The sequence below is a fragment of the Gallus gallus genome, chromosome 1, assembly GCF_016699485.2.
Source record: "Gallus gallus isolate bGalGal1 chromosome 1, bGalGal1.mat.broiler.GRCg7b, whole genome shotgun sequence".
Classification (NCBI taxonomy): domain Eukaryota; kingdom Metazoa; phylum Chordata; class Aves; order Galliformes; family Phasianidae; genus Gallus; species Gallus gallus.
In genome coordinates, this window is record NC_052532.1 from 21,415,548 (window position 1) to 21,429,667 (window position 14,120).

General features: G+C 36.1%; 1 protein-coding gene across 5 annotated transcripts in view; it reads left to right on the forward strand.

Moving 5' to 3' along the window:
• The window catches only part of GRM8 (glutamate metabotropic receptor 8), a 324,211-nt gene extending 315,670 nt beyond the window's left edge, over window positions 1-8,541 (forward strand). For 4 of the 5 annotated variants that reach the window (XM_425426.8, XM_046903819.1, XM_040652895.2 and 1 more), the window contains 2 exons: window positions 2,750-2,996; window positions 7,431-8,541. In XM_425426.8, the coding sequence (XP_425426.3) occupies window positions 2,750-2,996; window positions 7,431-7,480 (297 nt within the window). In that variant the 3' untranslated portion in view covers window positions 7,481-8,541. Of the gene's footprint in view, window positions 1-2,749; window positions 3,052-7,430 lie in introns of those variants that run through there. The other variant, XM_046903818.1, reaches the window with a different exon arrangement.
• The last annotated feature ends 5,579 nt before the right edge of the window (window positions 8,542-14,120 follow it).

Consider the following 14,120-nt stretch of genomic DNA (forward strand, 5'->3'; position numbering starts at 1 on the left):
CTAATGATGTTCAACAGGGCCAAATTCAAGGTGCTGCACATGGGCTGGGGCAATCCCAGGTACTTATACAGACTAGGGGAAGAATCCCTTGAGAGCAACCCTGTGGAGAAAGACTTGGGGGTCCTGGTGAATAAGAAGCTAGACATGAGCCAGCAGTGTGCACTTGCAGCCCAGAAGGCCAACTGTATCCTGAGCTGCATCAACAAAGGGGTGGTCAGCAGGGAGAGGCAGGGAGGGAGGGTTTCACTGCCTTAAACTGCGGTGATGCAGTTCCCCCACCCAAGACACTTTACTTGTCTCCCTCTACTTGGCTCTTGTGAGGTCCCATCTGGAGTACTGCATCCAGGCCTGGGGCCCCCAGAATAAGAAAGATGCAAGGCTCTTGGAATGGGTCCAGAGGAGAGCCAATAAGATGATCAGAGGGGCTGGAGCACCTCTCCTATGAAGAAAAGTTGAGGGAAATGGGCTTGTTTAGCTTGGAGAAGAGAAGGCTCCTGGGAGATCTCACTGTGGCCTTCCAGTAATTGAACAGAGTGTATAAAGAGGAGGGGGAACAACTGTTCACATGGCTTGACAGTGACAGGACAAGGGGGAATGGTTTTAAACTAAGACAGAGGAGATTTAAGGTTAGATATTACGAAGAAGTTTTTCATGCAGAGGGTGGTGATGCACTGGAACAGGTTGCCCAGAGAGGTTGTGGATGCCCCATCCCTGGAGGTGTTCAAGACCAGGCTTGGATGTGGCTCTGGGCAGCCTGGTCTAGGGTTGGTGACCCTGCCTTTGGCAAGGGGGTTGAAACTAGATGATCTTTGAGGTCTTTTTCAACCCAGGCCATTCTATGATTCTATGATTCTATGATTCTATGATTCTATGATTCTATGATACAGTTGGAGTATGAAGTCAGATTGATGTACATGCCACACATGATATGCATGTGTAAGTACACATTCAAAACCTTCCTCTCAAATTCTAGCAAATTTCTTAAAGCCATTCTTTTCTCATAAATTTTATTGAAGAGTCAGTAATAAGGACAATTCATGCAAAACAGTATCCCTGAAGCCTAAACTTAGTAAAGTGTGTATTCACTCTTTTAAAATTGTCCTGTCAGAATATTTCCAACTTGCACTATTGTCAGTGTTTCAGTATGTCTAGTAGTTGTTTAAAAAATACAGCCATCATTAGAAATAAATCTCACTGTATATGAACTGTGATCTGCAACATGAAAGAATCTGTAATATGGGTATTTTTCAAATAGGCTTTTGTGCTGGACATTTCAACTAAATCCACAGAAACTACCTTAGATGTAATGATATTAATCATGGAAAACATTTATACTAAGTATGTTGAAATCCACGAGTTCTCATCTTTGCAATGAATACATGGTCATGCTTAGAATCAGTTCACTTACAAAGTTTACTTTGAGGTTCAGTAAACCTTCAGGTCGACATTGTTTCTCTTCTGTATTTGTAGGAGCTTGACATCATAGTTCTCATAGGACTGTAGAACAGTCAGTTTTGTTCAGAGGTGCTATCCGCAGACCAATGTGCATCTGCATAGAACTCCTCCCAAAGAAGTCTGGAAAAAAATATAAGTCTATTAATATAACAGTGTAAGGTTTTCATTAGAAGTACTCATGCTTAGTCAAGATTTCTTTTCAGGCACACTTGAAAGGAGTTTGGGAGATTGAATGGAATAGAGCTTTTTCACTGTAGATTCTGTAGTATTTATTTTCTGATGTATTGTCTTGTATCATTAAAAGGAAGTGTTGCTCCTATACATCTCCTCAGCACAACAGGAAATCCGGATTATCTTTTCAGTCTCATACTACTGTCTTTGACTTAGATTCAAATCTTTACAGGCTTTGAAGCATTGTCTGTCTTTACTTTAAGAGTAAACAGTTTTCTGTATAATTATACTGATGCTTTGCAAAGTGGTTCACAGTGGAAGTCCAGTCTCTAGAAATATATTTTACACATTTCACAGACTATCCCCAGTTGGAAGGGACCCTCAAGGATCATCAAATCCAACTCCTGCCTTGACGCAGGACAACCCCAAAATAAAACCATGTGTCACAGATTCATGCAAAAAATGTCAGATATTTTTTATCTCCATGGGGTACTGAAACCCTTTGTAATTTACCTTTCTGGTTCCCTGATTTTCTGATTTACTAATTAGGGCAAATTAAAAAATCGTCTATACTATTAAGTCTTCAGTAGGGAGACTTTTTTTAAGCTTGAAACTTCAACAACTTATCCAAAATTTCATTAGTTTTTGCATTATGCCTGTTGCTTGCTGAAATATGCATGCTACTGGATCACAGTATGTTATAGAGGGATCCATCTATTAAAATGATTGATACAAGATTAGCCCTATTGTTACCCCTCTTGTTCTGTATAGACCTATTTGTTTATTATATGCAAATACAATTGCTATGGAATCTTGATTGTTTTCATGAGAATGAAGTTTAATAAACACTGTTGTTTCTAGTGTCTACATAGACACGTCTAGTGTCTAGCAGTATGTCTACTACTGTCATAGTGTCTACATTTAAGGTTAAAAAAGACCGCATAAGGCAGCTGTACTCAACTATAAAGACAACTGAAGTCAAGGGTCTTTCTGAAGCATGTGCAGAAGAATGGTGGTATTTCCATTTTCCAGCTTGTATTTTTAATACAATTACTTTATCTGCCTTCATATGTTAAATCCATGTAGCAATGATTTTTATGTTGTTGTTTCTTTCCTTCCCCAGATGTACATCCAGACAACAACACTTACTGTCTCCATGAGTTTAAGTGCTTCTGTGTCTCTGGGCATGCTCTACATGCCCAAGGTTTATATTATCATTTTTCATCCAGAGCAGAATGTTCAAAAACGGAAGAGGAGCTTCAAGGCTGTAGTGACAGCTGCCACAATGCAAAGCAAACTGACCCAAAAAGGAAATGACAGACCAAATGGCGAGGTCAAAACTGAACTATGTGAAAGTCTTGAAACCAACAGTAAGTCATCTGTAGACTTTCCCATGGTCAAGAGTGGCAGCACTTCCTAATAGATGTACGTTCACAAGAATGCACTTTATTGTAATAATTAACTTCATTCTTTTTATTGCTTGTGCATGAATCTAGAGGTGTGTCAGAATTCATATACAGTTGAATGCAGGAATGCATAAAGTTGAAAATAATTATTTATATCTTTCCTCCTTAATATGCTTTGTTGTTCCTTTATCACAACTCATGAGCACTAACATCTCCCAGAAAAATGTTTTCCATCTGAGTGTTTATTGTGGTTTAACTCATTTTGATACAAAACATGGTAATTCCTATATAGCTTTATCATTACGTGTTCCACTGTGTCATGGGTTAGCTCTAGGAAGAAGTTCTTTCCTGTGTCAGAAAAGCTCTTTAATGTTGCCACTTCTCTAAAGTATTCTGATATAGAAAAGAGAGGTTATAGCTTCCATTGTGCTGCATGACATACAAGCTGATAAACTGAACATCATAATAATGACTTTAATAAAAGTATAACTGATAATTTAACCCCCAGAACACAGCAGTAGTGGAGAATCAGTAGAGAATCTACTGAGGAGTTAAATGACGCATAGATTGTACAGAAGCTGTTGAAGACTAATTTTTCAAGCATTTTACTGTAAATGAGATTTTCTGAAATTTCATTACTTTCTGATGATGTTGACAGAAAACTGAATAGTACTGAATAGTACTGTTTTGCTTGAGCACATTCAGAGAAGTATGAAGTTTTAAGACAAATGTCATACTCATTTCATAGAAATTCAGCTCTTATTGAATCCAACCAGAGCTGCCAAATTGAAGAATATATATGAATATTCCATGGGTTTACTGTGCTATAGTTACTGAGTGCAAACTAATTATCTTGCAAAACCTGTGACCCTTCAAAATGCATAAATCAACCAGATTAAGGTATGTGTTTATACAACTTCAGCTTTGCACATAAAACAAAAGACAGGGAAAGGCAGTGAAATTGCTTGTGGATGAGCTCATAATTTCTAAAATCTTCAGGAGTATCCAAGAGAAAATTTGGAAGAGAATTAGATTTTACTGAGTTTGGAAAATGGTCAACTTCTGAGGAAAGGTCAAAGGAGGGATTCCACAGAAGAGTGAAAGAGAGAGCAGGAAATATAGTTTTGAGTATCTGATACTTATCTACTGTATTACCTAATTAAGAAATGCTGTGTCTGGTATTCTTTAAACTGTGATTATGCATAATTCATGGAAACAGCTGCTGTTGGAAGCAAGTCTGCTCCTCCAGTAGCGTGATGTACACAGGATAATGAGTGTTTACTGGGCTCTGAACGCAATTTTGACAGTAGTACATCAATATAATTTTGGGCTCACTAGGAGCTCTTGACTAGGCTTTGATCCAGGCATCGTAATGGTCCATAGGCAAAAATTCAACTCAAGTCATTTGCACTCCAGAGTGCTGTCCCTATATAATTGAGCTTTGTCCTTAAGATAGGTTTCTGTCTTCTCAGAGTGTTCTCTACTATTAGAATTTGTTCAGCTGTTGCTGCCAAAATAGATACCGTCAAAACTTTTGGAGGTACCTATGAGTTCCTGGTGCACAATGGGAGATTAATCCTTTTCACTAGGTCAGCAGTGACAGGCTCTCAACATTGCAGAATTTTTACTACTGTCATAATCTGAGAAATCAGTGACAGCATATGAAACTGAAGCAGGCTATTCCTAGTATTCCAGAAGTGGGTAGTGAGTGGTTTATTTCCTTTCCTAATCATAAATACTGATAGAAATAATTATCCACATAACAAGATGGAAAAACAAGATAAGATGATCAGTTAATTCCTTTAGCTTCCTGTTCAGCTCTGCCCTCTCTGGTTCATCCTCTGTCATGTAAATACCTCCTTTCTATGCTGACCCCCACATGAATACTGACACCTTTTTCTGGAAACACATTCATAATCAGTGGAAAACAAAATGTATCTGGTAAACAAAATGACAAAGAAATCACAGAATTGTAGGGGTTGGAAGGGACCAAGATCATCGAGTCCAACCCCCCAAATAATAAATTTAAAAACAAACAAACAACACAAAAACATTTAGAAACAATTATAGAAGACATAATAATGACAAGTACTTTAGATTCATATAAGGTCAGTTCCCAATTATAATTCTAAAATGCTTTAGATCCTCTTCATTTTGTTCTTTTTCTTCTTTGTCTCATTCCAACAGCAGAGTGGTAACTAGAGCTAGAAAAGGATGTTCATTCCCTGAATATTAGGAGCCAAGTTGTTGCCTTTTCTGGCTACCTAGGCTTGCCAAAATATGGTGTGTTTTATTACTACGAAATGCTCACAGTCTTAAAGAGCAGGACACCAGCTGCTGAAGCTTTCATATTCCCACACAGGCACTATAGGCTTATTACAGTGAACTTTAAAGACAATTTAAGTATTAAACAAGTGATTAAAATGTTTGTATATTATATTAAACTTGACAGATTTCGAACCAGTATCTATACTAACTTCTTCTGCTGTCATTCTATTAAAGTAACAATGCTCAGAACTCAGTAGCATTATTTTTGTTTCTTGATCAGACCCATGTTAATTTTGTCAAAAACGCTTGAGTTTCAGACATACAGTCAAATTGTGGCAAATTAACAAGCTAATTAGTTAACAATTAACAATACTCTAATTCAATTGAGGTAACTTATTTTTGTGTTCTGAGCTTCTTGAAAATGTCTTCAAATAATTCAGCTTACTGAGTTGTGATAAATCTGATTATATTGCATCACTGTGGGCTAAAAACATACATGTGAAAAGTTATAGAACTCAGCTGATACAGGGTAATGTGTTAAACTAGCTTAACCTGATTGCTTATCTGAGCTTATGTTCAGAGTGAAGGAAAAAATAAGCTCTGCTTCCTCCATCCTTTTGTTCCCAAATGTGCAGAGTTTGCAGATGTTCCTATATTTGTTATTTCTTTTCTAGGAACAAAAGCTTTTTATGCTCTAAGGAACTTCATGCCATTTCAGCTGTCCTATATTATTCTCAGAAGAAACTTAAAGGGCCAAAGGGAAAAAAGCAGAAACCACTCAGAAATCCAGCTGTGGGAGCATTGGAGAGTTTAGATGGCAGCCTTGCATCCCATCTGAAAGATCCAAAATTTGTAAATGAGGCTATATTTACTTTGAGTGTCCCAATATATAATAAAGCTGTTTCATGTTGATGCTGGAATACTGTGATTGATCAGCAGACTTACTTCAAAGATTTGCATAGTATGCCTGGAGCAAGCTTGAATTAGCTTTTCCAGACACAAAGTGCTTCCAGACATGAAGTTCTCCAGTACGCTGGAGCTACATGTGCAAGTGAGAGTAAAAAATATTTCATTTTGCATCTTCCTTTCAGTTATTAATTCCTATATATAAATAATTAGGGGAAAAAAAGAGAGAAGAGGCAGAGAGAGAGAGAGAGAGAGAGGGAGAGAAAGACTGTACCCCCAGCAATCTCACTGCCATGTACCCAACTGGTTTGCAGATAGGGAGCCACCTGTGAGACCTGACTTTCCTCTTCCCATCACTGTATTAATACAGCAGTAGAGACTTGGGTCACATTCTTTTATGGCAAGGGGATAAATTATAAGGGCTAGAAGCTAACACAAAATTCCATGTAAAATTCATGGTTGTTACTTTTTCATAGTTTTTAAATTTCTCAGTTTATTGCTTCATTTTGAATGAGAAATATCAGCTTAACCCAATGGCAAAAATGACCATCAGCATAAGGACATCATAGTAGTATGGCAGCTTTAAAGCACAAGACATTTTTGCTGGAGATGTTTTGTGTTTGAAGACTATAACAGAGAACAGGTGCTGTATTGCTGTAGACACTAGCTACTAGTTTCAACAGCTGGGAGAGGTGTTCCTTCCAAGGAACATCTAGCCTCCTTCTAGGTGGGCAATCCAACACCAAGTTGTCTTCAACTAGCAGAAGAAAGAAGAAAAAAGAAAACAAAGAGCAAACAACAAAAACCAACAATCCAAAAAACAACTCTGTATTTAAAAAGTTTGTATAGAATTAGCCAGAATAATACCTGACAAACAGTAAGATGAAATTCTGATAAAGGAATTCTGAAAGCAGTAATAAAACACAGCTACTAAAAATACTGATGATAGATACAGAAAAATCAAAATACTGTAGAAAATACAATACTGTAGAAAGTTCCCCAAGTCTTAAACAAAAGTAATCATCATGAACACAAAAGTTAAGATCAAACTAACTTATTACTTACATACATGCTTGAACTTTCTTATTTTTTTCCGTGAACATTTGGAAATATATTGAAATGCTCAGTTCAAATACTAGATGTATTTCTTTCTCTCTTCTTTCTAAAAAAAAACCTGAACTTTTTTTTTTGTTTTTGTTTGTTTTTTTGTTTGTTTCTTGACAGCCTCCTCTACGAAGACAACTTACGTCAGTTACAGCAATCAGACAAACTGAGCAGGGATGAAATTAAATGGAAGACCTCCAGGATGAGATCTTGCAAAGAAAGACTTTACCATCACCAGAGTTCAGTCCTGGAAATATCAGTAGTCTACATTCAAATCAATAGTCAGTCTCCTAAAGAACAAGGATTAAACAAGAGGCAAAAGGCAAAAAGAGACAGGGGAAGGAAAAGTCCAGTTTTATATCATACATAGACAGTGTCAAATCTCTGAACTGTTCATTCACAAAAGGAAGTAAATCACAAAAGGAAAACAAATGTTAGCTTGTGAAAAAAATGCTGTTGAAATAAATCATGTCTGATGTTATATTTGTAAGTACTTTTTTGTGATTGTGACAATTTCCTTTCCTGTCCTACATTGTTCAACTCGTAAAAGAAGAAGAGTTTGTTTCTTGTGATGGCTGACTGAATTAAGTCCTGGGTTATGCTACAATAAATGCAATGGTCAACGCATGCTAATTTTTATACAAAATAATTTATTTCTAATAATAAAGGAATGTTTTGCAAATGTTGAGACTTGTTTTGTTGCAGTTTTAAAAAAAAAGAAGTCCTTACACTGTTGTCTATTGTTTGTTTAGAATGTGCAGTAAAGGTGGGTGTACAAATAAAATAATAATCATGGCATCAGAAGAATGCAGTGTAAACTCTAAGCATATGTGTGTGTGTATGTATGTGTGCACGTGTGTGCGTGTATGTACGTGCATGCCTGCATGCATGTGTGTGTGTACTCTGCAGTGTGTGAATTTATTTGTTCAAATTTTTTGTGACTATTTTTTCTAATTGAAGCATTCCCCTCCCCCCCCTTCTGACCCTCAAAGTAAGTGCATTTTATATGTTTGTAAAGTAAATGAGTCTCAATGGTGATTATTTTGTATGATTGTATTATATTTTTGAATCTCAATTAATAATTCTGATCCTCTTCATTTATGGAACTTACAGTTTGTAAGAATATATGGCAGCTAGACTGGATTAATCTAAAAAATTATTCAGCCTAGTATTCTGTCTTTGACAGGGAATGTAGCAGATGCTTATCTCAATAAAGATGACTTTGAAATTACAGGAGAGAAATCAATTGAAAAGTTGAAAAGCAGTTACCTAGTGGATTTATATGCTATTGTCCAGTGAACACTTAAAAATCAAAGAAATGGATGCCCATCAAAAAATTTCACATCTTCTAATATACCATGTTAAATGTTTGTGTGTGCATTCAAAATGATTACACAAAGAGAAATTCATATAGATATCTGTCATGTTAATAAGACCTTCCAAAGAAGTTTAAAAGAGACAGCTAGGGACTTTCTGCTGTTACCATAGCTGTGATGAATTTTTCACTCCAGCATTTACCACCTGTCAGGCCAATGGGTCTTCACAACCAATTGGTTATTAAATGTTCTTTCTCCTGAGCATGTCTGGATGGCACCTTGTGCTTTTCTTTCTCAGAGGAGCTGTATTTTTTGAAACATAGCCTACATAAGCCATCTAAATCTTTAATTATATAGTTTAATGAATTGAAGTATCTGAAATGGAATCACTTCCTGTTACAGTGTCAACATGTAAATACGAGCACAACCAGCAAAACGCATGTCAGTGGATTTCGATTTTTAAAATACCAAAGAGAAGAAGACGAAGACTTTTAGGTTTTTTGTTTTGTTTTGTTTTGTTTTCCACAGCATTTATATTAAATCTTTGACTGAGGAATGCTATGGCATTGTGTGGTATAGCACAGCATAGTGTGCTTGGGATGTGTCTTGTTCCTTGACTTTCCTGTCAACTGTGAACTGACATATGCTGGATGTAAAGCCTACAAGTAAGGAAGCTAATGTAATGAGATTTACTTAAATGACCAAAACTAAACTGATTTAGGAGAAAAAAGAAGTCCTCAAAACCCTATTTGTTGTTTTTGACCAGCAAATATCAAATTGAAGTGTCTTTTGTAAATGGACTAGATCAGTGTTTTTACGAGACAGATTTCCATATATATGATAAACTTCCTATGATGTATATATATATATATATATTTAATTTGAAAACCAGTGTTTAGGTACAATTTCTTTTAAAAGAAACATTTGAGAAAATTACTTTTCAGCTCACAGTAAAACAAGTTTCAAATATTTTGTCTATAACGTCTTTATATGATAACATATATAATCGTATACATCCAAAAGAAAAACAGTTTACAAGAAATGCATTTTTGACACACTTCATTTTAGCATAAACACATTATGAATAAATATAGACACATTTTATATAAAGATTAAAGATTTCAATACATTAATTAGATTACTATGTGAATTTTCCTGTTTCACAGTATTCCAAAGAAAATTTTGTTCTGAATAGATTTACCAATACACACAATTTTTAGTCGAACAGTAGGGTATACATGGTCTGTTATGCTCATTATTCTGTGCATTTTCTGTCTTTCTGTCTAAAATGCAGAGTATATGAAGGCTAACCAGTCTCACTAGTATTAATGTAACTTACTAGAAAAATGAGCCCACATTCATTACATAATGAACAGGGCATATGCACAATAAAACAGAACAGTACTAGTCCACAGGTTTCACTTACATAGGGTGGTTATGTGCAGTTTATCTATGCCCATAGAACACTACATACCTGTCCCCAGTAGCAGTAATCAAAAGCCCATTTAGCCCATTTCTTCTTGCATCACTTTACAGCTGTGGGTGAGCAATACATGTTATTTCAGAAGTGAATTTCATCTTTGTTCTCTTTAGTTTGAAAGACTTTTCATATACAGATAACTGTAGTACCTAAGATTTATTTATTTATTTTCTGGCAACCTCTTATGTGTTCAGGATTGTGTCTTCAGGTGTCTTTCAATCCCACTTTTTTTTTTTTTTTTGCAATAGATTGCATTAGATCTACATTTCTTACCTTGCTGGTTTGTTCAGCTAATTTCTATGACCCCGTATGAGCTCTGCTTGAGGGACAGTTGCTTTAGAGGTCTGCGGCCTCTGATGTACATTTTTTCAGCATCATTGGTGAACACAAATGTTTCAGAGGAAGAAACAAGATATTTACAACAATTACTTCTAATTAAGTTGTGTGGTCCTTACTGATCTTTCTCCCCATTTTGTCTGTTCCCATAAAAAGTGACCTCCTGGGAGAAAGAACATCTGTAAGGAAAGAAACGGAATAGTATAATAGTTGGGGGGGGGAGGGAGGAGCTATAATTTTGGAACACAGGTATAAAAAAAGATGAACTTCAGAAAAAATGCTTCCACTGTTCTGTACTTTTTTATGAGAAGATTGGGGGAATTCAGTCAGCAATGAGAAGAGAAATCCCTGCAGAGTCTGTTGTTATTGTGCCTTTGAATACTCACACAGCTGCCTCATTTTTCTTCTCTCTGTGAAATAGCCATCACTTATTCTTTTTCTACAGATACTTCACTGCTTTTTTTAACAGCCTCTGATTCTTGATCTACCTCTTTCTGCTCTTTATTATATTACACTGCAATTCATGAAGCTGCAGTTAAAGCATTATAAACATTTCCATTGTGTATGGTGACACCTAACACACAAAGATTCTGCAGCTTGAAACACGGCATGCATTGTCTTTCTGCATATGTAAAAGTGTACATGAAAAAAATAGAACCATTTTCCCATTTAAGCTTATATTAACATTTTAAAAAGCATTACAATTCATGAAAGTCTTACCTTTAAATTAACAGATTTGAGATCAGGCATTGGATGATTAATCATTAAAGTAAGCTGTAGCTTTTAAAAACTATTGTTTGAATAAATTGTTGTCAAATGAAGCTACATTACTACATATCAACTTTAATTATATTTTTGTTGATGTTTATAACCCGTAATACTCCTTATGCGTACACACAACTCTGGTGTGTACGTAACTTGTGTTTTTAAAAATATCTGTGCAACTTAGATTTTATTAAACTGTTATGGGAATGCTAAGCTAGATCTTCTTTTGGCCTAACTTTCAGAGACCCAAACCACTCTTAAATCACCTTGTCTTCACTAGTATCTGAAACTGTACAATAGCTAGAATTTCAGAGGATTGTTTTTAACTGATGTAGTAGAAATGATGTGGGGAAAAGAACTAAAGAGCCAAATCATTCAAGGAATATAGACAGTGATGGTCTCAGTATTGTTAGGATTGACTGAAGCTGAACACCTCAGTACCTAGATGACGGCTTGGGTTGGTGCCCGTCATTTGCAGAAAGGAGACAGGATGAGCCACTGGTCAAAGACACTTTCTTTCAACAGTGAAGAAGTTCCACTATGTCCTGTCTTGTGCACAAGGTTCTCTTTGGCAAAAATTTACGCTCTCTCACTCTACCATAATCTTACACAGACCCCAGCGAAACACTGTATGCTGAGTAGTTGATCCAAAGCCAAGTTCACAGAATGCTTTCTCAAGAAATTAGGAAGAATCACCTGCAGAGACTGGATGATGCTACTTATTTCTAGCCTGGGTGGTAACCTGAAACCACACAACGACTTATAAATGAGATGGAGAATACACAATTGGGCAATACATTCCAACCTAGTTTTTCTTTGGAAGAAACTACATTTGCTACGACTGAGGATCTGGTGGGAAGGCAAAAAGCTGCGTGCCAAAAGCACAGTGACTGAAGAATTATGCTGAAACAAGCCTGTGGGGTATGGCTTATGCATGTTCATGAGATAGTGTCTGAAATCCTGGTTATCCAAGCTTTGTTAAACACAAAGGAATGAACAGTAAAAAACTAACAGTAGCTGAGATCTTGAAGTTTAGTAATTAAGCTTCCGTGTAGGCACAGTAAGATTTTTTTTTTTATCACACAAAAATTATAGAAAATCTTCAATGTATAACCTTGGGATTTAGTTCTGATCATGGAAAAGATCAGACCATAGTTTTAAAATTACTATTACTGGTCTTTTATGTGTGAGTGTGCTGAAGCAACTCCATTAGGACACAAAGCTTTATTTTTCTGAAATCAGAAACAACTCCTTAATGTTGTTTTGTGACTGCAGGAAAGATACAATGAGATCTGAATGACTCTATGTATCAGCTCAACGAACCAGAAATTAAACAGAATTTATAGGCAATACTTTAATGGTTCTATAGAAAGAGTAATAGGCCACTTTGTTGAAAATCCCTCTTTCAAGAAATGCCTGAATAGCAATTTCCACAGCAGGGTTTTTAACTAATAGTACTAGCTCTCTTTCAATGAATAGATACTAACTAAGGATAAAATGAACAGAAGCCTTCTTAACATCTACAGTTTGTATATGTGTTGTGTTCGAATACAATTTTCTTATTTATGCCTCTACTTGAGGCAAAATATGAGAGCAGAAGATAAAGCATAATGGAAAAAATGTTTTTCCTGCAGCTTTCTTTTGTTATGCTTTAGTTTTAAAATTCACATGAATGATACAGTATGTTTCATCAATACATCATCCATTAAATAAAATATATTTTATCATTATACTTTCAGATAGGTTGCATGTCATGTAATTAAGACATTCTATATGGATCCACATGTTCTGGTTAAATTTTAAAGAACCAAAAGCTCTGTAATAGAGGAGGCGAGCATTACTTTTCCCGGTTTCAGTTTCATACCTTTGGCCCAATTGGTGCTGCAATTTCATATTTTAATAGCATGTTTTATTTGATTTGTATGATAATCTCCTGCAAATTGTGAAGTGGTCTTCTTCTCAGAGAGTACTTTGTTACTTTCTTATGGAATTTCAGTAGCCAATGGGAGAGAAACATACATGTGCCAATCATCCTTATTACTTTTCTCAGAGGAAGAAATTGTTGTGATTAATGGAATACAGCAAATGTAAGAATAAATAGATCTTATTTGTGGACTTCATCCCACAGTTCTGAATATATGTAAGTTGTGTTGCCTCCTTTTTTTCTTCATACTTGGCTTACGTTCCCAATTTGGATCATGGGAACTGCAAGGTACATTTGGTGGAAATAATCTGTTGAGTCTATGCAATGAAAATAAAACTGGCTGCTGTGAAAGACATTTATCTGGCAGTATTTTGGTTTTGATAATTTAAAGAAAATGGGCTATCTTAATAATGGTTCTATTAATTTTATTGTCAGAAAATGATTTGAAGATTAGTAGTGAGTTAAAATTCTTTCAGCAAAAACTTCTGAATATTTTCAATGTTTGTCTATAAAAGGTCATTGTGAAAGTCTTTGTACATTTCATGAATGTTGGTAACTCTGTGTCTTTTGCCATCACACTGAAATACTGAACAAATGGAGACAGAGAGTTTTTCTTGTTTGGCATTACAGTATGACAGCAGGTGGTTAGCTCCCAGAAACTTAATATTTTCAATGGTGTGGCAGCAGGAAAGAGAAGAGAAAATAGCAGTGTCCCCCAGAGCTGAAACAAGTAAAATGCACAATATCCTGAATGGCAAATGAAGCTTTTGTTTATACTACATAATGTAATGTCTGCCAGTGAAAGTCAAGCAATATGACATGCAGAGAGGCAGAAGTATGAACATGAGAGGGGCGGGGGGGGGGCGGGGCAGGGGAGGGGGGAGGAAGAGCATTGACAGAAACTAAAACGCTACTGGAAGCAGCAGACAGCGTTGGAAAGTTCCACTGTCAAAGAACCAGGTCAGCTCCAAGGAGTCCATGCTGGCCTC